The 25,784-nt window shown below is 40.6% G+C and overlaps 2 protein-coding genes across 5 annotated transcripts; both read right to left on the bottom strand.

Annotated features, from left to right (window-relative positions):
- Positions 1 to 14,972: 14,972 nt before the first annotated feature.
- On the bottom strand, positions 14,973 to 19,547 carry LOC133713184 (fanconi-associated nuclease 1 homolog). Its single transcript, XM_062139305.1, has 7 exons — positions 18,734 to 19,547; positions 18,548 to 18,610; positions 17,793 to 17,867; positions 17,598 to 17,708; positions 16,205 to 16,292; positions 15,959 to 16,099; positions 14,973 to 15,883 (listed from the first exon to the last, which is right to left on the bottom strand). Exons 4-7 carry the CDS (start codon positions 17,669 to 17,671, stop codon positions 15,698 to 15,700), a joined length of 489 nt encoding a protein of 162 aa, XP_061995289.1. The 5' UTR covers positions 17,672 to 17,708; positions 17,793 to 17,867; positions 18,548 to 18,610; positions 18,734 to 19,547; the 3' UTR covers positions 14,973 to 15,697.
- Positions 19,548 to 19,685: 138 nt separating this feature from the next.
- On the bottom strand, positions 19,686 to 22,589 carry LOC133713185 (transcription initiation factor TFIID subunit 13-like). Of its 4 annotated transcripts, XM_062139309.1 has the most exons (7): positions 22,240 to 22,588; positions 21,233 to 21,295; positions 20,926 to 21,083; positions 20,786 to 20,823; positions 20,624 to 20,683; positions 20,448 to 20,522; positions 19,686 to 19,978 (listed from the first exon to the last, which is right to left on the bottom strand). In XM_062139309.1, the coding sequence occupies exons 3-7, from the start codon at positions 21,032 to 21,034 to the stop codon at positions 19,835 to 19,837; spliced, it is 426 nt and encodes a 141-aa protein (XP_061995293.1). In that variant the 5' UTR covers positions 21,035 to 21,083; positions 21,233 to 21,295; positions 22,240 to 22,588; the 3' UTR covers positions 19,686 to 19,834. The 4 variants fall into 4 exon arrangements, with proteins under 4 accessions (XP_061995293.1, XP_061995294.1, XP_061995291.1 ...); XM_062139310.1 differs by lacking the exon at positions 21,233 to 21,295 and having other exon boundaries at positions 20,926 to 21,063; positions 22,240 to 22,589; XM_062139307.1 differs by lacking the exon at positions 21,233 to 21,295 and having other exon boundaries at positions 22,240 to 22,586.
- Positions 22,590 to 25,784: the final 3,195 nt, after the last annotated feature.

Below are 25,784 nucleotides of genomic sequence, written 5' to 3'. Positions count from 1 at the left end.
TCATAAGCCAGAATAAGCCGTTACATACCATTCCGCTGCTAGTCAAGAAAACGGTGATAATACCTACAGTGGTACATATAAAATAGACCTAGTCATTAGACATTCAAGTACGTAGACATAGAGGAAATCCTCGTTTGGTACTACTTTAGAGGCGCTAGAGGTACACAAAGTGCACACAAGTGCTTAGCTTCCTAACACAAGGAAATTATTGTAATTAAAAAAAGCTAAAAAACACTATCTAATTTTGTAGCCCTAGGTTCAAAGAACAATCCAAAAACCTAGGACTAATAAGCTACTCAACCTGACCCAAAGAAAGACAAAGCCAATCATGATTGGCCCGGCCCGGCACCAAGCCCCCACCTCTCAGATCAAAAACAGTTGTAGTCGCCACCGCACCAAGAGCGACCCTTCGACGCCACGTTGAATACCCTCACCACCATGATGCCTCCAACCAGACAACACTCATTAAAGTGGAGCATTCCGGTCAGACCCAAACTCATTGGATGCAGATCCCTCGGTTCCCCAGCAACCATTAGGTCTTCTAGAATTCACCATCGTTGCTGGCGAGAGTGGCCCAGATTCGTGCCACCAACGTGGTCTATAAATCCCGCGATGCAAACCTCAGAAGGGCTTCGAACCCAGGCAACACCGCCCCTCATTGTTAAATCCCCAAGCGTTGCAATCTTGTAAGCCAAAACGCAATAGCAAAAAATCATTCCCATCTGATAGCATCCCAAACGTCGGCGCTAACCCTGACAATGGTCTGCCACCGAATTGGAGGAAAAAAAATATGCAAGCAACTATGGAGAGCTAAAATGTATAGTGAAATAAAAAATAAAAAAAGCACAGAACTGTAGTACTAGTATGACATTCAATTTTCTTTGTAATCTAGATTATGAACTATACCATGTCTTTGAAGATCATGAAAATGGAGGTGTAAACTCACACAAGTGCAAAATGTTTGAGCTTACCAATGTCAGAAAAACATGGAGAAACCAGATTCTAAACAAGTTAAGTACGAGTTCTGACTTTTTGATAATTTTGTGCAAGTTCTTAAACATACTCATGCCAAACTAATAACAGTGCAATATTATGGAAATTCTACTATGGATTGCGGATTGTGGGCGCATGCTTCTCACGTGCGGTTTTATGGCGATTATGGCCAAGCTCCGTTTCATCTCGTCGCTCCGCTTCCATCCTCTTCCATCACCAAACACTTGCGTCCAACAGAGCCCCCTCTGGTGTCTCGGGAGGAGCAGAAGGTGAAGCGGCCAAAGGCGATGGCGCTTCTACGAAAGTTGGGCTCCGAGCAAGAACTGGTGTCGGTGAAGGAGCAGCGACTGGCTCTATCAACGGCGCCAACGACAGAGATTTGCTGAAGAGCTCAGTTGGGAGAAGAACACTATCGATGGTGAAGACTGAAAATAAAGTAGAGCTTGTCGGCGACTCTGGAGGAGTCAACTCCGGTATGGAGTGTGACCTGGTCACCAGATTTAGTGTAACTAGAGTCGAGCTTGGATCCGGAGGCGGCGGAGCTGAAGTTGACTTTGCCGCCGAAGAGATCGGTGATGTTGACGAAGCCGAGGTTGCCGGGGGCTTGGCCGGTGGTCTAGTAGATGGTGGTGGTGAGGACAGAGCCGTTAGAGATTTTGGGGAGTTTGTCGGTGGTCTGCCTAACCAGCTGTGATTAACTGACTGTGCATGTTGCTCACGAGCTGAAACTAACCTTGGTGCAGGTGGACCGTGATCCACAGAAGACGCTCTCACAATATTATACTTAATGTGATAAATTGTTGTTGTTGTTTGATATAAGCATCCATAAATAAGACATGAGGAGTTCAATTGAAGGTACAAGCAATGCGAACAATTTGAGGTTGAGAATTAAATGATTAGGAATGAGATCTTTAGAGAGGCAATGAACGAACAACTGATGAACATAACGGATAAATTGAAAAAGGACAAAACACTGTTTACTCCTTATACTTATAGGGAGTAGACGTTTCAGTCCCTCGCCTTTCAATTTCACCTAAAAAGTCTCTAAACTCTTCAATTTCACCCAATTGGTCATTGCCGTCAATTCTTAGTCAAAATCTCAGTTAAATTGCTGACGTGGCATTCTTTACACACTGAAATGTCTATTATACCCTTACTTTATTTTTTTCTTTTATATTTTTATTTTTTCTCTCTGTTTTTTTTTCTTTTTTTCTTTTTACCTATTCTTCTTCCTGCTCTCTCTCCTCCTTTGTTTATCTCCGATGTCTTCTTCTTCCAAAAACAACCAGCTCTCTCTTTCCATCAATTCAACCTCCACACTAGTACTGGCCAAAACCAAAAAATCATCACGTAAAGGAATCCAAAACCCGATGATGATTAATAACTTAATACACCTTCTTAGAGAAAAGGATGCGCAGATTAAAAAGATTACTACCAGCCCCAGTAGGGTTACTATCTCCGCCACTGCCAGTGGCGACACCGCGATTGTTGTTGTTGCTACCACTACTGCCGCCGATTCCTATAGCACTATTCATAACGTCACTTCTACAACTCAAATGGCATGGGTTTTGGAGGTTTTACCTGGGGAAGAGGTTCCGCGACGGACCTGCCAAACCGGGCTGCTCTGACTCGGACTCGCAGGCCATTTCCTCATTGACTTGGACTTGTTGAGTTGCTCCTTGAACACGGCGCGCTGTTCACCTTCCGGGGAGGTTCGAATTTGGGTCGGGTACAAGCATTTCAGGCGAATCTGTTCAGTGAAAACGGTTCTCCTTCTTCCACTCCATCTTCTTCTCCTTCTCTTTCTCACTACCCTCACTCTTCTTCTTGAACATGTCCCTCCACCGCTTCGATGCGGTCAGCACCGGAGCTGCAGTTGACACCTGGGCTTCCGGTTCTGGGTCCGGAGCAGAAATCTCTTCCGAGTTGGGTCGCAAGTTTGGGTCAGGCGGGTTCTCGGGGACGGGGATGAGGTGGAGAGGGAGAATGACACCATCGACTAATAACTCATCGACAGAGGTGAGATCAGGTTGTGGGCAAGACGGTCTGGGGATGGAGAGAGAGCTGGTTGTTTTTTGAAGTAAACGGAGATGAACAGAGGAGGAGAGAGAGCTGGAAGAAGAATAGGTAAAAAGAAAAAAGAAAAAAAGAGAGAGAAAAAATAAAAATATAAAAGAAAAAAAAGTAAGGGTATAATAGACATTTCAGCGTGTAAAGAATGCCACGTCAGCAATTTAACTGAGATTTTGACGGAGAATTGACAACAATGACCAATTGGGTGAAATTGAAGAGTTTAGGTACTTTTTAGGTAAAATTGAAAGGCGAGGGACTGAAACGTCTACTCCCTATAAGTATAAGGAGTAAACAGTATTTTGTCCATTGAAAAAATATGGAGATTGTAATAGAAAGACAAGAACTTTTTTCAAGCTTATTTGGTGCATATGAGTCAAGTGACATGTTTTCTGCAGCGATAACAATGAAATGTATAAATCTCTAGCCACCAATGATGCATATCCAACCTTCAATTGAGCGTAACATAGATGCTGATGTTTAGACACCACAATTTTGCGAAGGATTGCAGCAACAAGTTTCCCTCAAATTGGGATATGTTTTTAAACTTCACCTTTTGATTAGGGTCACTTGTGTTTAAGACCCCTATATGTTTGTTATTTTAGACTTAACTTATGATCTCTTGAGTACATTGGTGATAGCTACCAGATCAGAGTTAAGTGTGTAAATATTTAAAGTTTGGCTTTATAGGCAGACGTCGTTATTTAAGAATTTTTTGATATATATCAAAACTGCGTATATTTTATAAATTTCAAAGAGAAGCACTTAATATACAATAAGCAGCTACCGTAACCGTCATGGTATTCAATCTCAAAATGTTTTGGCTGCTTGCAACTTCGATTTGGAATTCATATACGTGCTTAGTGGGTGGGAAGGTTCGGCACATGTTTCAAAATGGCTAAATGATGCCTTATCGAGAAGAAATGGACTTGAAGTGCCTCAAGGTACTTAACTATTTTCATTTTTTATGAACTTTCAGTATATAGGAAGTCACGTTTGCTAAGACTCGACAATTATTCTTTTTATAGTGTTGGTTTTCTATTGGCTTCATTTTATGCATATGACATGCTAATTAAAATATATTGTATTTTTAGGAAAATATTCTCCGATGGATTGTGGATTTGCTAATCGACGCCAATTTTTAGCTCCATTACGCGGTGTCCGATATCATCTGAAAGATTTTGCCACCCCAAATATGCAAGTGAGTTGTTCAATCTTCGCCATGCATCATTGAGGAATGTGATTGAGAGGATATTTGGTATCTTTAAATCGTGGTTCACAATTTTCAAAATCGCACCTCCATTCCCATTTGAGACACAAGCGGAGTTAGTGTTAGCTTGTGCTGGACTACATAACTTTCTTCGCAAGTATATCGCTCCGATGAATTTCCCGTTGAACCAGAAGATGATCAGTCTTCATCTTATCTAGACATGGAAGATGAAAATATTGAACTACTTTCTCAAAGCCAACAACAACAAAGAGCGGAAGCTAATGCTTGGAGAATTAGCATTGCTGATGCTATGTGGAATGATAGGCCGCGGAATGATGATAATGGAAATCAAGAGGATAACAATGAGGATCAAGACAATGACAATGAGAATAATGAGGAACACATAAATGATGAGAATCAAGAGGTTTACGATGATAATGATGTTGGAATGGAGGAGTATGCATCATTCTAATGTACTTCTATAATTGGCTTTGCATTTTGTGTATTGTTTTCTTTTGCATTTTCTATGAATATTTCATATAAGATAATATGGAGTTGGAAATTTCTTTTGATTCAATAATAGTTCCTTATGTCATTGTATAAGAGCATTTTGTTTCAAATCAAAATTTTATTCTATTGTCCGTGTTTTGGCCAATTTTTTCTTTTATTTATTCCTCTTACAACAATCTATGGACTTATAGAATCCAAAGAAATACTGATAAATCAATCTAATAAAATCTGTTAAACTCCATGTGGAATTAAAACAATCCATGAATTATTCAAAGTCAGCCAAAATATTTTAAAATCTGAATTGAATACACCCCCCTAAAACTAGTGAATTAATTAAAATGACGGGAATACCCACCATTATCACTAATGGTGTTGTTTGACACAAAAACCAGTTGGCTTGCAAACTGTCTCTTTTGCTGCTGTGATTGCGCGGGCGTGCCAGCACCGTGGGGTGCAGTCGTTGGGGAATCCCTTGACCTGACTTCTTCTTTAAGCATTGTGGACGAGGAGAGCACCAACCTCGTCACAAGACTCTTTTCTATGCCTTCCGGAAAAGCACTTCTTGCCTTACTGGTAAGGGCTTTGGTTGTGATCTCTTCGCGTCACCGAATCGATACTCAACGTTGTAGGTTGAGCAGAGCAATCACTGGGAAGTTCTGAGAAAGCACGGGTTTTGCTAAAGCGTGACTTTAGCTTCGCTGGGTTGCGAGGGCGTTACCCTTGCTTCGCTGGTAGTATCAGTGGCAGTAGCACTAGCAGTCGGCTCTTGGAGAGACTAGGACTGGAAGTACGGTCGCCGGGTTTCAACGAGGTTGAAGGTTTGCTCCGGAGAGGCTTGATAATCTGTGCGATTAGTTGATTGAGAGAGTTGTTTTTTTGTTGTATCGTTAAAGCCTCTATATATAGGCTGCTGCAGATTCACTTTCCAAATAGGAATGAAATACTATATTTTAGGCCACTGTTATTGGCCTTGAATCAAATCAAAACTCTTAATAAAGACTAATCAAGTCTTCATCTTCTACTCTGCTAGGGTTTGAGAGAACGCCGCCCATGGGGATGCGTTTCTGCACCTTCCTCCATCTCCGATGGAGTAAAATTCCGGCGCTTACCCTGGTGTCGCAGTTGTCGAGTCCGGCCCTTTCCGCCTCTTCTTTTTTTTCCTTTTTTCTCCTAGAAGTCGAGGTCTTTGACCCGGTTTGAGGTGATGGATCTCCTTTCTACCCAGACTGCTTTGCACTGGGGTTTGGAATTGGTTTCAGTTCGGAGCCAAGGATTGGTGGCTGCTGGTGACTGGAAAGTTTGGGATCCAGGGATCCCGACGTCGTTTTGGAGGCCAAAATTGGGATTCGGAGCTGCTCCGGTAGATCTGCAATCAGATCGGTGGAGGCACTTTGGTATGGGGGACCCGAACCAGATCTGGGATGTAGTAGGCTCGGGTTGGTGGCTGATGGTTGCTGCACGCAGGGAGTTTGGACGAAAGTTCTTGCTTTGGTTTCAGGTTGTGTCAAGGATCAGGTTAGTTCAGTTGGTCGTGGTGCTAGGTCCTCTCAACGAGGGGTTTTGCCGTCTGTGGTGCAGCGAAACGACTGGACGAGGAGCGCAGGGGCTATGTGTGGTTGGTGAGGGTGGCGCCGTGGGTTCTTCCACCGGTGACAGTCGACGGCTGCAGGCTGGGGTGCATAGACGTTCGGGTGCGCAGAGAGGATCTGATGCTAAGGTGCCCATGTGCATGGGTGCCCAAATCAGATTCAAATGGGCTTGGGCTCTTGTCAGGTCTGTTTTGGCAGACTTGATTTGGGTCTCGGGCCAGATTTGGATCCGTATTTGGGATCTGGGTCGTTTATACATTCGGATCTTGGATCCGAAACAGCTGCTCATATTGATCTGGTATTGGTTCTGGTTCTTAGGAGTTCGTTTGCTAATTTTCAAGTTTCTGACACCCTCGATTACTTTCGAACTCCTGGTGAGCGAATCACCTCTCCTAGGTGATCATATCACCGGTTATGGTTACGGTTACGGTTACGGTTACTAGCTATTACATTTACACTGCTTTCGTGACATATGCAGTGCAGCGATGTCGTTCGACATCAAGTCACATCCTGGTTACCTTTCATTTTAGTTGCGTATGTGCATCTTATTATCCTGTTTTATTTATGCTTCATTATAGATGCGTCTGTGCATCTTGTTATGTTTTCTTATTTTCTTTCGATGCTTTTGCATCGCTCCATGTAACCTTCAGTTATCACTTAATATAGTTTGTCGTCCTCCTTTCAAAAAAAAAAAAAAATCAAAACTCTTAATAGTTTTGATAACTATCGTATTGTTGTAGAGAAACTGAATTTTAGAGGAATTTGCTGTGTATTCTCATTGATAATAGGGGCCTCTTTATATAGAGGATTACAATTCATAGAATCTCAATCGTACAAGGAAAGTAATCATACATTGAATAGGAATCTAGATCCTTCTAATTTAACTCTATTACCACTAGGTCAAGTAACCTAGAGTTTGGGCCAAACACAAATAGAGATATTCTTAAACACTCCCCCTTGTGTTGTCCAAATGCGGTGCTTCTCTCGTTGCCTCGTTAAAAAACCTTGCCGAGTAACAAAAACCCAGTGGGACAAAAATAACCTCGGTCGAAGGGGAAAAAGAGCACAACACACCCTTCACGTTTCGAGGTGAACATGTTGACATCTCCCCCTGATGTCTGCGCCTCCCCCTGATGACTACGATCATGGGAGTTCAGATAATTTCCGCAAGCCAATTCTTGCCACATGTTTCTCGAACGTGGATTTGGGCAATGACTTAGTAAACAAGTCTGCCGCATTGTCCTCAGATCGAACCTGGTTCACTTTGATCTTGAGGAGCTTCTGTTGTTGCTAATTGTAGAAGAATTTGGGCGATATATGCTTGGTGTTGTCGCCTTTGATGTAGCCTTGCTTCATTTGTTCAATGCAAGCAGTATTATCCTCATAAATGCTCGTAGGCTCATCTGTGGTAGACTTCAAACCACAATTGCTTCGAATATGCGTAACTATGGATCAAAGCCATATACATTCATGAACTGCTTCGTGAAGAGCAATAATCTCTGCATGATTCGAAGAAGTAGCGACTAAGGTCTGTTTTGTAGACCTCCAAGATATCGAGGTCTTTCCCATGGTGAAAACATAACCAGTTTGGGAACGACCTTTGTGTGGGTCAGAGAGGTACCCAGCATCAGCAAAACCTTCCAAAACACTTTGGGATGGGGATAGGGGACGCAGTCCACCATGTGTGGCGTCCCTGGCACTTGATGGGTCCGAATCCATCTTCTCTCTGTAGGGATAGAACAAGCCCATATCGATCGTACCACTTAGGTATCGAAAGATATCTTTAACACCAGTCCAATGGCGTCGTGTAGGCGCAGAGCTATATCTAGCTAGCAAGTTCACAGCGAATGAGATATCCGGTCTTGTGCATTGTGCTAAGTACAATAATGCGCCTATTGCACTTAGGTAGGGCACTTCTGCCTCTAGCACTTCTTCATCGTCATCTTTTGGACGAAATTGATCCTTCTTTGGATCAAGACTACAGACGACCATTGGGGTGCTTGAAGGCTTAATCTTGTCAGTGTTGAAACGCCTAAGCATTTTTGGGTATAAGCTGATTGATGAATCAGGATACCATCTCTACGGTGCTCAAGTTCCAAACCGAGGCAAAACCGTGTTTTCCCAAGATCTTTCATCTCAAACTCGGATTTCAAGTGTTCAGCGGTTTCCCTTAACTCTTTAAGGGTGCCAATTATGTTCATGTCATCGACATAAACCGCTACTATTGCAAATCCGGAACTTGTCCTTTTTATGAACACACATGGGCATAGTTCATTGTTGACATATCCCTTTCCAATCAAGTAGTCACTTAGACGGTTATACCACATCCGTCCGGATTGTTTCAATCCATATAGTGAGCGTTTCAATCTAATCGCAAACGCGCTCCGTGGTTTAGAGCCACTTGATTTGGGTAACTGAATTCCGTCTGGAATCTTCATGTATATCTCTGTATCTAGATCCCCATATAGATACGCAGTAACCACATCCATAAGCTGCATGTTCAGTTTTTCGGAAACTACCAAACTGACAAGGTAGCGGAACGTTATGACGTCTATTACGGGAGAATAGGTCTCCTCGTAGTCGATTCCAGGGCGTTGTGAGAAACCTTGCGCCACAAGGCGAGCTTTGTACCTTACAATCTCGTTTTTCTCATTACGCTTTCTAACGAATACCCATTTGTGACCAACTGGTTTGGTGTTGGGCGGTGTTGGCACAACATTGCCAAATACCTTTCTTTTCACTAGAGAATCAAGTTCTGCCTGGATCGCATCTTTCCATTTTGGCCAATCAACTCTACGTTGACATTCATCAACGGAGCGTGGTTCGATGTCATCGGTCTCAATAATCTCACGCGCCACTGAATACGCGAATACATCATCAATGATGATGGAGTTTCTTTTCCACGTCCCATGTACACTAGTGTAATTGACAGAGATCTCTACGTTCTCAGGGATAGGTTCTGACATTGAGGCGTCCCCCAATGATGTCTCTTGGACATAACCATAATCCGGAACATTCTCATAGGACGGATTTTGAGTATCGATGATCAAAGGATTTGTTTGTGCCTCATTCGCTCTCTTTCTAGGGCGAGTATCCTTCGAACCAATCGGTCTACCGCGCTTCCTTGCGGGACCTGCGGCCATAGATGCCACATCATTGCCATGTTGGGCAATGGCGCCATCTCCTGGTGTCACAGGAGAGGCGTGATGTCCAGTATTTGGGACATCGATCCTTGCAGGCACGTTTGCAGCAGGTATGTGTGATCTCGTCACTTTGGCAACATCAGAAAACAATTCAGGCAGAGTGTCTGCTACGTTCTGGAGCTCGATTATTCTTCGCACTTCAAGTTTGGACTGTGCGGTACGGGGATCGAGATGAGACATAGTGGGGACAGACCACGACAATTCCTGTCGTTCCTGTTGAACATATGTGTTCTTATCTCCCCCTAACGATGGGAAGACTGTCTCATCAAAGTGACAATCCGCAAATCTTGCGGTAAAGAGATCGCTTGTCAAGGGTTCAAGATAGCGGACGATCGTTGGAGATTCATATCCAACATAAATGCCCATTCGTCGTTGTGGACCCATCTTAGTACGCTGTGGCGGCGTAATAGGCACATAAATGGCACACCCAAAAATGCGTAAGTGCGAGATATCAGGCTCGTACCCAGTCACTAGCTGTAACGCAGAGTAAGATTGGGTTGCAGTGGGTCGTAGACGAATTAGCGTCGCTGCATACAATATTGCATATCCCCAAGCAGAAACAGGGAGATTGGTGCGCATAACCAATGTCCGTGCTATCATCTGTAGTCGTTTGATAGCGACTTCTGCGAGACCATTTTGGGTATGAACATGGGGAACTGGATGCTCTACATCAATCCCCAGTGACATGCAATAGTCATCGAATGTTTTCTATGTAAACTCCCCAGCATTATCAAGTCGAATTGACTTAATAGGATGGTCAGGGTAGTGAGCCCGTAGACGAATAATCTGGGCGAGGAGTTTAGCATAAGCAGCATTTCGAGTGGACAACAGCGCGACATGTGACCAACGTGTCGACGCATCAACCAATACCATAAAGTATTTGAAAGGTCCGCATGATGGTTGAATTGGTCCACATATATCCCCTTGGATTCTCTGTAAGAACGGAATGAATATTTTGGGATCATTTGCGTAGGACGGTCTCGGTCCTAATTTCCCGAAGGAACAGGCTTTGCAGAAAGAGCGAGGGGCCATAGAAGCAACCAATGAGGATTTTGGTTGGGCCTGAGCGTCTGTAGCGCTATTAGAAGCAAAGTGTGTGACTACATCTCCCATTATGGCGTTAGAGCCATGGAAATTGGTGTGTGTGGCGTCATGGCCACTAGGAGGAATAACCATGGCGTCAAGCTCATGGTTGGTGCCATTAATGGCGTCATCACATGGGACTTGGGCGGCCCTATGGCTCCCCAAGACGGCTGCAGCTCCAGATGCTGCAATTGTTGCGGTCTTGCTAAGTCCTGGAATCAATTTTCGATTCTTGCTTCTTCTCACTCTGAAGAATGGATGTCCATGTGAAGTCTTTAGTATACGGAGCATCATATCACGACCAGGATGTCCTAGTCGGTCATGCCAAAGCCAATATGTGTCTGAATCCAAGAGATCTTCTCTTATGACATTATTGGATTCAATAGGTCGAATTGTAGTGACATAAAGTCCACTAGATTGACACATAAGCTTCTCTAAGATGCGCTTTCTTCCGCAATCATTAGAGGTAATGCAAAGGAATTCCATTCCGTTCTCACTATGCGTTTCCGCATGGAATCCGTTGGCTCTAATATCTTTAAAGCTCAATAAGGTTCGATTTGCCTTAGGAGCGTAGAGAGCTTTAGTGACTTTAATCAAGGTGCCATTAGGCAAAAGGAATTGGGCCATTCCATGTCCTTGAACTAAACCTGATGGCCCAGCCATCGTAGTCACAGAGGAATATGTAGGCAACATCTCCAAGAATAATTGCCTATGTCGTAGAATGGTGTGCGTAGTCGCACTATCCGCAAGACATTGAAGTTCATCCATTCCTAAAAGAAAAGCTCGTAATTAAAAAGGAGTCATAAAGAAAAGAACTCAACTTTTATTAATAAGCCAAACGGAATTACATCATCGTTTCTTTAACCAAAGAAAATCTAATCCAATAAACTAGTTAATGCAAAACAATGGTAGTCGTCTAACTCCTTTCGGTAATTCCGATGTAAATGTGACCAGGTGAGTAGAGAGATGTCGGTGGAGCGAGGCTCACTTAAGTACCACTTATCTCAAAACCTTCCTAGACATCACACTCACATTGAGTACGCCTACTTTGAAGAAAGACTAATAGCATTGGCATCTACTATAAAAATAATATGGCAATTGCCTACATCTCTTGGAAAATAAAAAGACTTCATCAAAATCGCCAGTTTCTGGGTCTTGATCCTTGTAGTCTTCCACCCTTAGATCGAGATCTCCATCTTGATCTTCTTGTTCCATGTAATTTGCCTCCCTTGCTTCACGATACATCTTGTAAGCGTTTGCAACGTTCTGGGATGCAGTACACTTCTTTGCCCAATGTCCACTTGATCCATATCTGAGACAAGCATCATTATGGTCAGATTCCCTTGATCGAGGCGTTCTGGGAGCGTTTTGTAGACGGTTATTGCCTTTGGTGGCGTTACCACCATAACCGGAGGCTTGGCCTCTCTCTCTCTTCACACGTTTACCTCCACGGTTCCGTGCATGCCTATCTTGACGGTTTCCTTCCTCTTTAGGGCGAGAATATGGACCAGAACGTCCAGAATTATCCCTATTCTTAGGGTTTCGCTCCTTGCGTCCTCCCTTGGAGGCGCGACTATAATTAGACTCCGGAATTGACTTGGTTCCCACGGGTCTAGAGTTATAGTTCTTCACAAGTATGTTGTCGTGCCTTTCAGCTACGTTCAAGGCACCAATTAGCTCATGAAATCTTGTGATGCGTCTAGCATTGACATCAATCCGATAGTTTTTGGCTATCATCAATGCAGAGACGGGGAAGGTGGAGAGAGTCTTCTCGATCAACATCGTATCAGTGATGTTCTGTCCACAGAATTCCATCAAAGATTTGATACGAAGGGCTTCCGAATTGTAGTCAAGTACAGACTTGAAATCACAGAAGCGGAGGCTAGACCATCTCACTTTTAAGTCTAGAAGCAGGGAATCACGGACGTTGCCAAAACGCTGCTCGAGTTCTACCCATAGTCTTCTTGGGTCTTCCTCATTGAGGTACTCATTTTGGAGCGCGTCATTCATGTGCCTTGTCATGAGAATGATGGCTTTGGCTTCATTCGCCTCTCTCGTAGCTCTATTTTCTTCAAAAGCAGCAGCTTGTTGAGGAGTACGCATGTCCTGACTTGGCTCTTGGATCGTACTCAGGATCCCATCAGCCTTAAGATGCTGGCGCACATCACGGACCCACTTGTGGTATCCTGCGCCTGTTGTCTCTAGTGGAGCGAAGCTCAACTTGTTCAGGTTACTCATCCTGAAAAACAACAAGAAAATAGGGTTAGTTTCGGAGCGAAGAAGGCTACCACGAAAAACTATAAAATTTCTGAGCGTAGTCGCTTCCAAGAAATTAGGGATTTTCTGAGCGTAGTCGCTTTCAAGAAAATCCGATTCCAAGAGGGGTTTTGGATTAGATCGAAACGACGATGTATGTGGTCGATCGTTTTCTTCTCAACAAACTCTAAGTTTGGAGGACTCTACAAGCTCTAAGCTCGGAGTGAGCACGAACCCCCACAGTTCGGCTTTTGGTCTCCCCTATGAAGAAGAAAGGGGGGTAGAAGAAGGGATGTTGGAAGTCCCCGAGAAAAGAAGAAGAAATTGAAAAACTTCAAAAACGGGAACTTTTAGAAAAGTTTACCTTGAAAAATAGCCGGAAATCTTGACTGGAAAAGTCATTGAAGATGGCCGGAAAAAGGTCGTCGGGGGTCGCCGGAAAAGTGGCCGGAAACAGGTGGCCGGAGGTGGTGGCCGGAGTTAGGCAGGTTGGTGCAGGGCAGTTGCGGAGGCGTGTGGGGCTGCTGCAGGGGCTGTGCAGGGGCTGTGTGGAGGATGTGCAGGGCCTGTCGGTAGTGGCTGCGCAGGGGCTCGGCAGATGTCGGCAGGTGCGTGCGGGGCTGTCGGCAGATGTCGGCAGGTGCGTGCGGGGCTGTCGGCAGGGGCAGGCACTCGTCTCGGCAGGTCTCGGCAGGAGGCTTGCAGGGGCTGTCGGCAGGTCTCGGCAGATGCAGGCACAAGACTCAGCAGATCTCGACAGCTGCTCGGCAGGGCTCGCAGGGGCAGGCACAAGGCAGGGGCCGGTCCGAATTTTCCGATGGCCGGTCCAGGGGTTTTCCGGTCGGTTCCGATGGTTCCGCCGCCTGTTCTGGGCTCCTTGGGAATAGGGCTTCGATATGTGGGGCGGTGGTTGCAGGATTTTGAAGGTTACAAAATTAGGGTTTTCAGGGTTAGGGCTTCGTGCTGATAACGTGTTGTAGAGAAACTGAATTTTAGAGGAATTTACTGTGTATTCTCATTGATAATAGGGGCCTATTTATATACAGGATTACAATTCATAGAATCTCAATCGTACAAGGAAAGTAATCATACATTGAATAGGAATCTAGATCCTTCTAATTTAACCCTATTACCACTAGGTCAAGTAACCTAGAGTTTGGGCCAAACACAAATAGAGATATCCTTAAACACGTATTTAATTAATAATTATCCTCCTCTGTCGCCGCTAGAATGTAGGCAAGGATTAATTACCTTTTAGAGTCCTGGACGTAATCTTCCTCTTGGTCGCGAGCTGTTAGATATGCACGTATATATGTTCATATATATCTTCGCGACGTATCTTCGCGAGCACTCGTATCTCCACGCAATTAAGGATGATACCTTCCTTAATTGATCTTCTGCCATGCATGAACAATTATATACATATATATTCCTTGTTACTTGCAATCAAGGATAATTATACCCTTCCTATCTTGCTCCACGTCCAGCAATCTGTCCCTTGACATTTCCCTCTCATGCATGACACCTTTTCCTTTCCTTAATTATCTCACCACGCCTTAATTGCATGGGAACATTTGAATATTTGCATGGGCCACGTTATTGTTCTTTCTTTGCACAACCTTGGTAATCAAGCAACCAAATCACCATTAATTACCAAATATATGATAATTAATAGTAAATCGATGAATATCCAGTTTTGCTTCAAAATCGCTTGGCCTCCAAGTAGGCTTTATTTAGCCTCTAAATAATATATTCCGAACTTGTAGGAAATATATCACTTGGGCCACGGATATTGACCCGGTTTCTCTCGAGTCCCCCTTATCGGGAAAAAATGTTATTTTGGGTTCAAACAGGTGTAAATCTCTTATAAATAAATATATAGTATTTGCCATTGAACCTTGGTGTATACATCAGATGTGGCCCACAACTGTATAGAAACCAACATCCCTACATGGCAAAACCAAAAAATGGTGGCTGAACAGATCAAGACTGTGCTTAACAGAATCAAAATGTAAATAAAGAGACATAAAGCTGAACAGATCATTCTCCACACGAAAACCAACTGCCAAATCATTTTCCAGAATCCATACCACACATGGGAAGACCTTGAAGTTAAAATATACAAGAAAGAGACTGAGGAAATGTCCTTAATTGCTTGATGTAGGAAACATGATCTACTTCTAGTTCAGGCAGCTTATATTCAGATATCATTATTAGTGTGCGAAATGAATCACGTAGCTTATGTTTGCTTGTTGAAATAGAATCTTCATAGCCAAGCCCTACAGCAGTCATCTGCCTTTGAATATCAGCATTCTAGAAAACATCTCTAAAATCAGGACTTCCTAGTCTGTACTAAGAGCAGTCAGTGGACAAAAGACAAGTATGTTTTGGAAATAAAGAACCAAAAAAATCATAACATGTCAAAAAATAACATATTTACACAACAGTAATATTAGTTCCCAATATCTACAAAGGAATATAATTGCTTGCATACCACACTTTTTTCCTTATATAGCAGATATGATGAGTTGCAATGTCAGTTGTTTTTAGTTCAACGTGTGCAGTGATTCTAATAATAAAACGTGCATATGAGATCACAAATTTTTAAAAATAAAACGATAATGAGTTCTGGCTACCACATGCAAAGTGCATAAGATTCCATACCATGCTATCTAAAACGATAGAGACTAATATATAATTTGCAGCAGAAGTATCGCTATGACCAATGATATGAAATTCCAAGATGCATACCTACGCTCACGCTCAAGAAAAGAAATTAATTCCTAGTAAAACCACTTTCGAGTAGACAAATGTTGCTGAAAAGTGGGAAAGGAATGGAGCCATGATTCAGAGGTCAAGGATTGAACGGGATTGGATAAATGGGAATCAGCTATTTTTATGCACTTTAAGACGAATCCAGTGTTGCTTCCATCAAGAGCTTCATCAACTATTTGTGCCACTTCAATAGCCTGCAAAGCAAAATCATTAGATATAGTAAAGGCAAGTGTGGGCATCAATACTTTTGCATTAAGATAAAAGGATACCTCTTCATAGCCAAGCAAGTCATCTTGAGCTGAGAAAATTTGTTCTGAAACTATGCACTTGTAAGTTGGATACTTGATAATTCCCAAATACACCAGTAGAAATGCTGAGAGATCCTGTTCACCATTCAGGAAGAAAAGCCTCTGCATGAAATGGGAAAAAAGAAGAAAAAAAAATATGAAAAGAAAAAAAAAATATGTGTAAAGGAACTTCCTGATTAAATCAAACATTAGCTGTAACAAAAGCACCTCAGCACGCCAGATAAAGGACTCTGCATTTGAACATATCCTAACACAGGATCCTGTTCTATGCAAAACCATACTAGGTAGTAATGGACTGCACATTAGCAAACCACAGGAAAGAGATCTTAAATACAATGATGAAGTAACATTATTTGCATATCAAAAGGATCATTAACAGAGAAATATATATAAAATCTTCATTGTAAGAAGATAGAAGAGATGCAATGAGATCCAGCTTTCTTAGGCCCGATTGCAACTCTGTAGCCTCAGTAGAAGCACAGAATTAGAGCAAACCCATCAGATAACAAAGAAAGAAAATCATGAGACCACATTCCTATCAAAGAGCAGTAGCATGTGAGTACATTATTTCAAGGCAAAGCGTTCATCAACACAAGAAATTGCTCAAGATACAGCACTAAACATCCATAAATGTTCATGTACACACAAACAAGAACACACGAGTGCACACAAACACTGTTATGTGACACAATCTAACAGTGAAGAAAATGTTTGACCCGTATCTGTCCACACAGTAGCTCTTCATGTGTGGTCATCGAAAGCCAATTCATCACTTTAGGAGCAGAAACTAGGGACGCAACCAAAGTTAGAAAGATCCACCCGAAATGCTCCACTCAATGAATTAAGTCAACAAGGAACAAAAAATTCCGAGTTCAGTGACATACTTAGCAAAAAAATAAACCACAACAGTTCTGATTCCTTTAAACAAAAATAAGAGAAGTTGATACAGAACCTAGATAAATTGAACTTGGATTTTTTTTTTCCTAGTTGACAAAATTAAGAGATGTTTGACCCGTATCTGTCCACACAGTAGCTCTTCATGTGTAATCATCAAAAACCAATTCATCACTTTAGGAGCATACACTAGGGACGCAACCAAATTTAGAAAGATCCGCCTGAAATGCTCCACTCAATAAATTAAGTCAACTAGGAACAAAAAATTCCAAGTTAGTGACATCCATGGCAAAAAATTAAACCAGAACAGTTCTTATTCCTTTAAACAAAAATCAAGAGAAGTTGATACAAAACCTAGATAGATTGAACTTTCTGGTTTGGCTATAACCTTCTTTTAGAGAAATCAAACTAGAGAAACAGCACTGTAGGTTAAGTTCGAGGCAGTATATTCAAGTGAACACTCCCCAAATTTGTAATTAATGGTTGATGTGGTTATTGCAGGTTTCATTTAAAGTGATTTAAAGTACATATGCGCAGAAACCAATCTCAGTCGGATAATATAAACTGCTGATGGCCCTGAGTTTTTTTCTTTACAAAATACTTGAATTCATTTTACACTCCAATACTGTGGTATAGAGTTTAATGAGATGATCTCTAAAAGAAAGTCTGCAAAGGTGATGCCAATAGATATATTTTAGATGTCAACCTGCTTAAGGATGCACAAGATTTCACGTAGCTCAGATACAGTGAGCAAATCCAAGATCTCCTTAATATCATCATCAGTTATTTGTTTCAAAGCAAGATGTATTCCCTGTCTCTGCAATATCACAAACAAATTAGCCATCAGCCTTAATCTGAATTTTAAAACATACAGCATATCCAACTGATAGTATTCTATTACCAGACAGCTCTTTCATTGCTTGTTGGGGATCCAGTAATTCTGGGTATGAAATAGCAGACAGCCGAAACCATGGGCCTGACCAAGAAAACCATCATAATAAATCAGTTTTTTTTTTTTTTTGTGTGCAATGGGGGATACTCAATCAGTTTCTAGAAAAGAAAAAACTTAATAGTTGATCTGTTGGTATAGCACAAGGATCAAGGATGTATATTAAAATTAAAATTTCAAATTAAAAAAATATTGCCTTTTCTTTTCAACCAATTCTTATAGACCAGTCCTCTTTTCAGCATTTAAATGACCATGATGACAACCACTCAAATTATACCAGGTTTACTTATCATATAACACAAAAGTTACACCCTAACAGAAGGCAACTATGAGACACACTCTAGGCCTCCAAAGGGGTGATTTCCTTAAGAATATATTAGGAGACTTAGGAATAGTACTAAAATTTCATATTCTCCCATAAGTGATGTTTGAACACCATTTACTATGTTGGATAGGAAAGTGAATGTTTTGTGATGGCCAGCACACCAGAAGCCACAATGTACATAATATAAGGGTAGCTTATGTTGTGCCTACTACTGTAAGAGAAATGGGGACACGATTTTCCATAAGCTAGACTTTTGAAAAAAAATAAAATAAAAAAGGCTAGCTTATAGACAACCATGTCCCTGGTTCTCTTACAGTATTCAGCAGAATAATTGAAAATAAAAATAATACAACCATGCCTGTAAGATCTGGAAAGTACAAACCTTTCCGTGTATAAAGCCGAACAAATAGCCTCTGACTATCATCTGACATCGAAGTAAACGGCTCTGCCAAAATGATACATATAACAGTCATAGCTTGTGAAAAAGATTAAAAGGAAACTATAGGAATATCACAACACAAGCATTTGAATACATCTTTGACAAAAAAAAAAGCATTTGAATACATACCGATGAAATCCTTTTCATCATCTGTCAAGAGGTGAGAACTGTTTCTCAAAATCTCACGTATGAAAACACAAAAGTTATCCTGATATTTTATTGCACTGGGTGGACAGGACTTTGTAGATTCAATTACTTGCTGAGCATTTCTCCATAAACATCTGAAAACCTTGTCATCATTAAAGTCCTTATCATCACTGCTCTTGTGACACACTATCTGTATTGGGACAACATCAATAGAATGCTTGGGAACAGAGGTAACGCATCCCTGAAAGGAAACCCACAAGGAAATGAGAATGGAAAATATTATCCAAAGCAGGAAATGACAATGTAAAACTATTATCCAGAGCAGGGAATGGGTAACTATTTTATCGTCTGTGGATGCCTTTGCACTTCCACTCAAAGAAAGGAGACTTATACGTCACATTTGAGGTTCTATTCCCCACTTCACTAACAGAAGAGCAAAAAACAAAGATCAAAGCTGTTCTTGGTTAGATAAGGGATACATTTTCGTTGGTTCAAATTTGTAACATGATGAGGCCAGTACAGAAAAGTTAAAAAGAAATTAGACTGAATATGATGCTTTAAAGATAGCAAGTAGTACGTTCTTTAAAGATCTTTTTGTTGTAGTCCTAGTATTCAATGATGTATGCCTTTGGTGATTAAACCCTTCTTTCGTATACTTACTCTTTGTTTCTTATTGAGAATCCTAAAGAAGTGAAATTATTTGATCCACCAACAAATCGGTCCTCTCTGTTTGGCATTTATAAGAACACAATGATTTATATGTTTAGCGTTCGCATGCATTTTTATGTCTCCTCATAAAAGAGGCCAACACTCCTGAAGCATCATATTCAGTCTAATTCAATAGGGGAACTTTGGCCATTTTCCTCGGACATGAAAATGCCCAACATAAAGTAAAGGACCAAGTTTTGGACAAAGTTTCAGCAACATAGTGCAGTAGGGATCAAACCAACTGTGTGCAAGTATGGAATTAATTTTAGGCATCATAGTCAGATTTGTTTAACCAAACATACGATGTACAGCAAAATCATCAGCCTAAAGAAGATACTAATCCGTAGGAAAGTTAAACAGAACCCCAAGTAGATATTATTCTGTTGATCCCAGTTTATCATCATCCGCCTCAAAAGCTTTCCGCAGGTTCTCTTCATCTGTCTCGAAAGCCTTCCTTGCTTGCTTTAGCTCTTCATTCATAGACAGCAATTCTTTACAGCGGTTAAGTTTTGGAGAATCCTGAAGAAGTAGTTGTGTTAGTCTTTTTCTTCTATCCGGGAAGAAGATAACCAGTAAGATTGATACCAGACTTAAATAAGGTAACATGTTATAGAAAAGTGCAACTGCTACGAGTATCCTAAGCCAAAGAATATGTTTAGGTCAATGATCATTAACATAGGAGAGAATTCAAGCACTTGTATCAAGATATCAAGAAGAAACTGACTCTAAAGTCTTCGGACAATCCAACATTTGATATTAGGGACATACTATTAGCCTGTACTATTTTAACCATTACATTTAGGGGAGAATAAATCCCTTATTTTCATCTTAGACATTCAGAGCATGGTATATTCCAATTAAAGTACTTTTTTCTTATAAGGAGTTCCAAGCCGACGATTGTATATATCCTACTGAACTAGTTGACATAAAAAATAAATAATTTCCAAATCCAGAATGTAAAATACAAGTTGGATAGCATTGAAGATACCTTGCGGATTAGGTAGAGAAAATCCTCCACTGATAGCTTTCCCCTATTTGATCCAGTATCTTGGGCTTTATGTACCTGCAGAAAGTTTCATAGTTGGGTTTAATTGTTTAAAACAACAATACCTACCTTACCATATTTAGCCTCATATATATATCAACTAGCTCAAGTGTAGTTACCAAATCTGTAATGTATTCAACCACTATGTCCTCCATGAGAGCCACACTCTCTGGAAGAGGCTGCCAGCAACAGAGAAGTGCTTATCAGTACATTAGAAAAGTCAAATGACAAGCTGAGAACAGACTAAAAAAATTTCTGCGTTTTACATAGAAACTACATACATTGGGATCATCTCCGAAACCATACATCATGTGCTGCACTGTAAGATGCACAAAAGATTTAACCAAAATCCATAAGAAAATTACAGGCAAATATGTAATTCAACCGAATGAAAACGGCTGAAATGGTTGGGAAAACTAACATTCTTTTTGGAAGACTCCACGCTTGCGCTTAAATGAAGTTTCTGCCGGCTGTGAGGGTCCAGCTTTCGCTTTTGAGGATGAACCTTCCCCTGCAGAAGACTTGCTCATCTTCTTTCACCTCTGAACAATAATAGAATCTGTCCGTGCCTCACATTATCTAATTATTTCAATAACAACCAAAGTTTCTTTTTATTTTTTCGGAAGAGAGTTCAATTAAATTAAATTATCAACGAAAATACAAATTAAGGGCAGAAAATGAGTAGACATATTCAAGATCAAGGGAAACACAGATTGCTTGCTCCTAACCGAGAGGCTATATGACACAGCTATATGTCATTATTAGCACAGCTATATGACACATCTTCCATGCTGCAAGAAGTAAAATATATTTTTCAATGAAAACAGCAAGAAGAACAAGTCCCAGCATCTTAAACAAATTAGATACACAAAGTGGGAGAGCCTTTGTGGATGAAATGCAAAACAAGTTAGATACACAAAGGTTAATAGCAATTAAAACATCATGCACAAAGGTTCACAGCAAACTCAACAGGTAGTCACAGTAGCTATTGGTCTTCCATATTAAACCAGTTCATTAATAAGCCGTCAAATGAATCAGTTATTAGTGTCCAATACTTACTTTTCTTCTTAATCCACCCAAAAAGATGTTCCTTTCTTCTTCAGTGAGCTCAATCCGAAACTAAATAATTAACTCCAAACATGCCAAGACCCTCATTCACTAACTAGGTATACTTCTTAGATTTGTGTACAAACTATTCCTAGTATCAACAAATCACAATTATGGCCGATGCTTCCGTCATAAGTAAGAATGTCAAGTAACCAGAACAAACCCAGAACATAAAAAAATAATTACAAAGTGAGTTACCCTCAACAGGTAGTTACAGTAGCTAACTTAGCTTTATATGTTTTGGATGTTCAGTTACCTTTATTTTCAAAATGATTGCATTTTCATTGAAGGATTTGGATACGAAAACCAAAAGGAATTGGATGATCAGTTCCCTTCTACTAGAATATCTCATTCAAATTCAAGTTAACAAAACCCAGAATCCCTTTGCAAAAATTGATTCTATTCCAACAAATCCCACAATCAAAAGCCAGAACTCAAAAGCACTTGCTCAAATCCACAAAACCACGATCTTTAATCCCAAAATGCTTAACCAAAACAAGAAAAACCACATGAATCGCAAAACCCACTTCCTGAAAATACTTCTTCCTTGCTAAAAATCAAATCAAGCATTGCAAATTGCATGTATACAGACAATAGATACAGATATAAGAGAGAAGGAAGCGAGTACCTTAGAGAAACTTGAGTACGAATTCGAAGCTGGTGAGAGCCAAGATGGAATAGAACCCTAGAAATCAACCAGACTGCGAGAGGAGAGAAACAATGGCGGAAATTGAAGTTGACGCCGGAAATCGGTTCTGAAGGTTTTGAGATGGAGACCAAGTTAGCTCTGGCAGGCGCCTGAAATTCACAGAAAGACGAACTCCTCCTCGTCTCCGCCGACGAAATCCGCCACGTCCTCAACCCTAGAGGCCGGAGTAGCCGATCTCCGGCGAGAGGTTGAACGGAGAGAGAAGAGGGTATTGGGTACCGAGTATTGGAGATGGCGGGTAAGTGAATAGGGTTTGGGTATTGGGTAAAATTTTAGTACCCGTGGGTAATACGTAATACCCATACCGACCCGTTTTGATAATGAGTCCTAGTTAGTAATTTTTCGTATTATACACGAATAAAATACATATTTATGTTTTTTTTTTAATATTTTCGTAATTCGTATTTTTAAAAGAGACTCGTTAAATTTCCTGTACTTTTGAAGCCAAAAATATTATACACGTATTATACACGATTTTTATGTTTTTTTCCCTATTTTACACATATTATTGAACAAAAATTAATATTTTTAATTAAAAATTTTAATTATTTAATTAATTAAAAATATTTTGCCGAACTTTTCAACGAACTATTTGATAAAATGTCCGAATAAGACACGTGCGTATTTTTCGCGTACTATACACGTCCCGTTTTTTACTAACTATGATAATGAGTATTTTATAAAACATCCGTACTCACGGGTGGAGACGTGGAGTTAAAGTTTTGATCTTGGATCGAGTATCTCCAACAACTTTCAATCGAGGTGCTCTTCTTTTTGGGAAATTAAATTGGTTAATTCATAAAGCTTCTAGTCTGATCTCTGGAATTAGACATGAGTTGTCTATAGCTGTTAGGAATTATTTAGTAAAGTGTTATGTTGATTTTCAGTTTGGTGTAGTTTCATTCCTTCTTGACGTGAAGATATCTATTAGAGTCAGAGCATCTCCACAGTGATACTTATATTTATAGTTAAAAGTAGCTAAAAATGAAATATAACTAGTTAGCTATTGAGTTATGCTTCAGCAGAATACTTAAATCTCAAGTTAAATTTAAGTTTTAGTTAAATTTTCTCTCATCCTAGCTAAATATAGCTAGAGAATTTAGCAAAAGTTAAATTTGACTTTTGTTTAGGTATTCTGCTGGAGTAGAATTTTAGCATAAAATTAGCTAAATATTAAATTTAGGGAAATTCGTCCAAACAGTGTCTGAACTTTTCCAGACTATTAATTTTCATACCTATACTTTGAAAAATGTCATAATGGTACCTGAAGTTTTGGCCCCGACCCAATTTCCGTACCTAGCAACAGTAAAGTCGTCAACGGCGTTAAATTTTGAGGGGTAAATCTGGAACTTCAGGTATTCTCAAGAGAAAATCTTCCAAACAGTGTCTGAACTTTTCCAGACTATTAATTTTCATACCTATACTTTGAAAAATATCAAAATGGTACCTGACGATTTAAGCCCGACCCAATATTCATACCCAGGAACAGTAAAACCGTTGACTCCGTTGAACAGTACCAGAAAAGTATGCCAATAACTACCGTTGGGTTCAAACATTGCCCCCCAAACCTCGAAGTCAAAGGTCTTCGTCTTACATCTATAGATGTATGATCCGATCGCAACTTCGAATATGGGAGTTGATTCCAAAGCAGTTGAGAGCCGCAGAACTCAGCTACCTACCTCAGTTTTCTATCAGGAGAAAAAATTGAACTCGGGTTCTTTACTCCTAACAGAAGCTCTGGTACTAGAAGATATGTTGGAATTCGCTAGTACAGATCGAATCCACAATGTGAGGCGTCAACCACCCAATTATTCCCTCTCAGTGATGGCTTCGCCGGCAACGCGATCTTCTCCAGCATCTTCTCTGCTTCGATTTCAATCAAAAATCCCAAAACCCACAATCCAAAAAATCAAATTCAATTATTTGCAGCTGAAATCAATTTCAATTTTTCTTTTTTTGATGGGTTTGGGAGAAGACAACAGAGAAGAAGGAAAGAAAAGTCGTGATTAGGTAGATGCATGTGGAAATTTTGGTAGCTATAACAGCAAAAATGGTTTGGTTTGCAAGTGTTTGCTCGGTTTTAAGCCTAGTTCACCAGATAATTGGAATCATGGAGATTATTTGGGTGGATGCACAAGGAAATTTCAATGCTTTAGGTTGGAATCCGACGAGTCTAATAACAAAGGAATCTGAAATTTTGGTAATTCCACTTTGGGTCAAGTCTGGGTCCGATCTCTGTCGGAAATGGAATGGCGAAGCGATTCCGATCTCTGTCAAAACGGGATGTCGTAGTTTGGGCAATCTGCTAGAAAGCCTTGACGCGGGACCCTAAGTCAGGTTCTGGGGTGTCGGAGGACGATTCCGAATTCAGGTCGTCGATGTAGATGAAGGTCGGGTTCCGATCAAGTATGGGTCTGAGCACGGCTGTTGGCGGTGGTCTGGCATCGTACGCGTATCTTCCTGAGTTCTTCTGGATACGGGTATATGAATATTTAGATCTAGGTATACCATGTTGATATTGGTATTTGAATCTCGTATTGGGCATGGTAGTTATTGGCATACTTTTCTGGTACTGTTCAACGGAGTCAACCGTTTTACTGTTCCTAGGTATGAATATTGGGTCAGGCTTAAATCGTCAGGTACCATTTTGATATTTTTCAAAGTATAGGTATGAAAATTAATAGTCTGGAAAAGTTCAGACACTGTTTAGAAGATTTTCCCTTGAGAATACCTGAAGTTCCAGATTTACCCCTCAAAATTTAACACCCTTGACGACTTTACTGTTGCTAGGTACAGAAATTAGGTCGGGGCCAAAACTTCAGGTACCATTATGACATTTTTCAAAGTATAGGTATGAAAATTAATAGTCTGGAAAAGTTCAGACACTGTTTGGACGAATTTCCCTTAAATTTATTTTAAAATAAGTAGTCTGTTGGAGATGTCTTTATTCTGTATTGCATTGGTGTCATCCTATGATATAATATATATATATATATTTTTAAATATCATCCGGCTTTATGTTGTAAACTATCTCCTATATCCAGTTTATCATTAGATTTTCTAGTTTCATATAAAGCTACATATACAAAAACTAAACTGGATTTACTTTTCATTCAGCCACAAAATCTCTTGAGAGGTTATGCTCTGCGGTTTGTTACTTCTTCAATACAAAAGAAGGAACTTGCTGCTAAAATTGAGAAACATCAAGAGTCAGCTGCAGTTGAAGAAACTGAAAGCACCCTAAAGGAAGACATGGCAGAAGACGAGGAAGGGAAGGAGCAGAAGAACAATGGATACAGAATAAGTCCCTCTGCTGCTTCATCATATTGCCGCCTCTGCAGCTTCCTATTTGCATTCCCATACAAGGAGCATACTTCCATTCAATCCTCAAAGGATGAGACTGATCAAGATTCAACAGAAGAAAGCAGAGGAAGAGGCAGCGCTGTTAATATGATGAACTCAGA

Source organism: Rosa rugosa, chromosome 5 (assembly GCF_958449725.1).
Source record: "Rosa rugosa chromosome 5, drRosRugo1.1, whole genome shotgun sequence".
Classification (NCBI taxonomy): Eukaryota; Viridiplantae; Streptophyta; class Magnoliopsida; order Rosales; family Rosaceae; genus Rosa; species Rosa rugosa.
The sequence above is the reverse complement of the archived record's forward strand: the minus strand, read 5'-3'. Positions and strand labels throughout refer to the sequence as shown.

Coding starts and splice junctions, on each gene's coding strand:
- LOC133713184 (XM_062139305.1), bottom strand. CDS start 17,671: ATGATGATATTAAGGAGATCTTGGATTTGCTCACTGTATCTGAGCTAC. Junction 16,293..17,597: donor TCTTGTGCATCCTTAAGCAG/GTTGACATCTAA, acceptor GCTAATGTGCAG/TCCATTACTACCTAGTATGG. Junction 15,884..15,958: donor ACTTGCTTGGCTATGAAGAG/GTATCCTTTTAT, acceptor TTTGCTTTGCAG/GCTATTGAAGTGGCACAAAT.
- LOC133713185 (XM_062139310.1), bottom strand. CDS start 21,034: ATGAGCAAGTCTTCTGCAGGGGAAGGTTCATCCTCAAAAGCGAAAGCT. Junction 20,684..20,785: donor GTTTCGGAGATGATCCCAAT/GTATGTAGTTTC, acceptor TGTTGCTGGCAG/CCTCTTCCAGAGAGTGTGGC. Junction 20,523..20,623: donor TTGAATACATTACAGATTTG/GTAACTACACTT, acceptor AACTTTCTGCAG/GTACATAAAGCCCAAGATAC.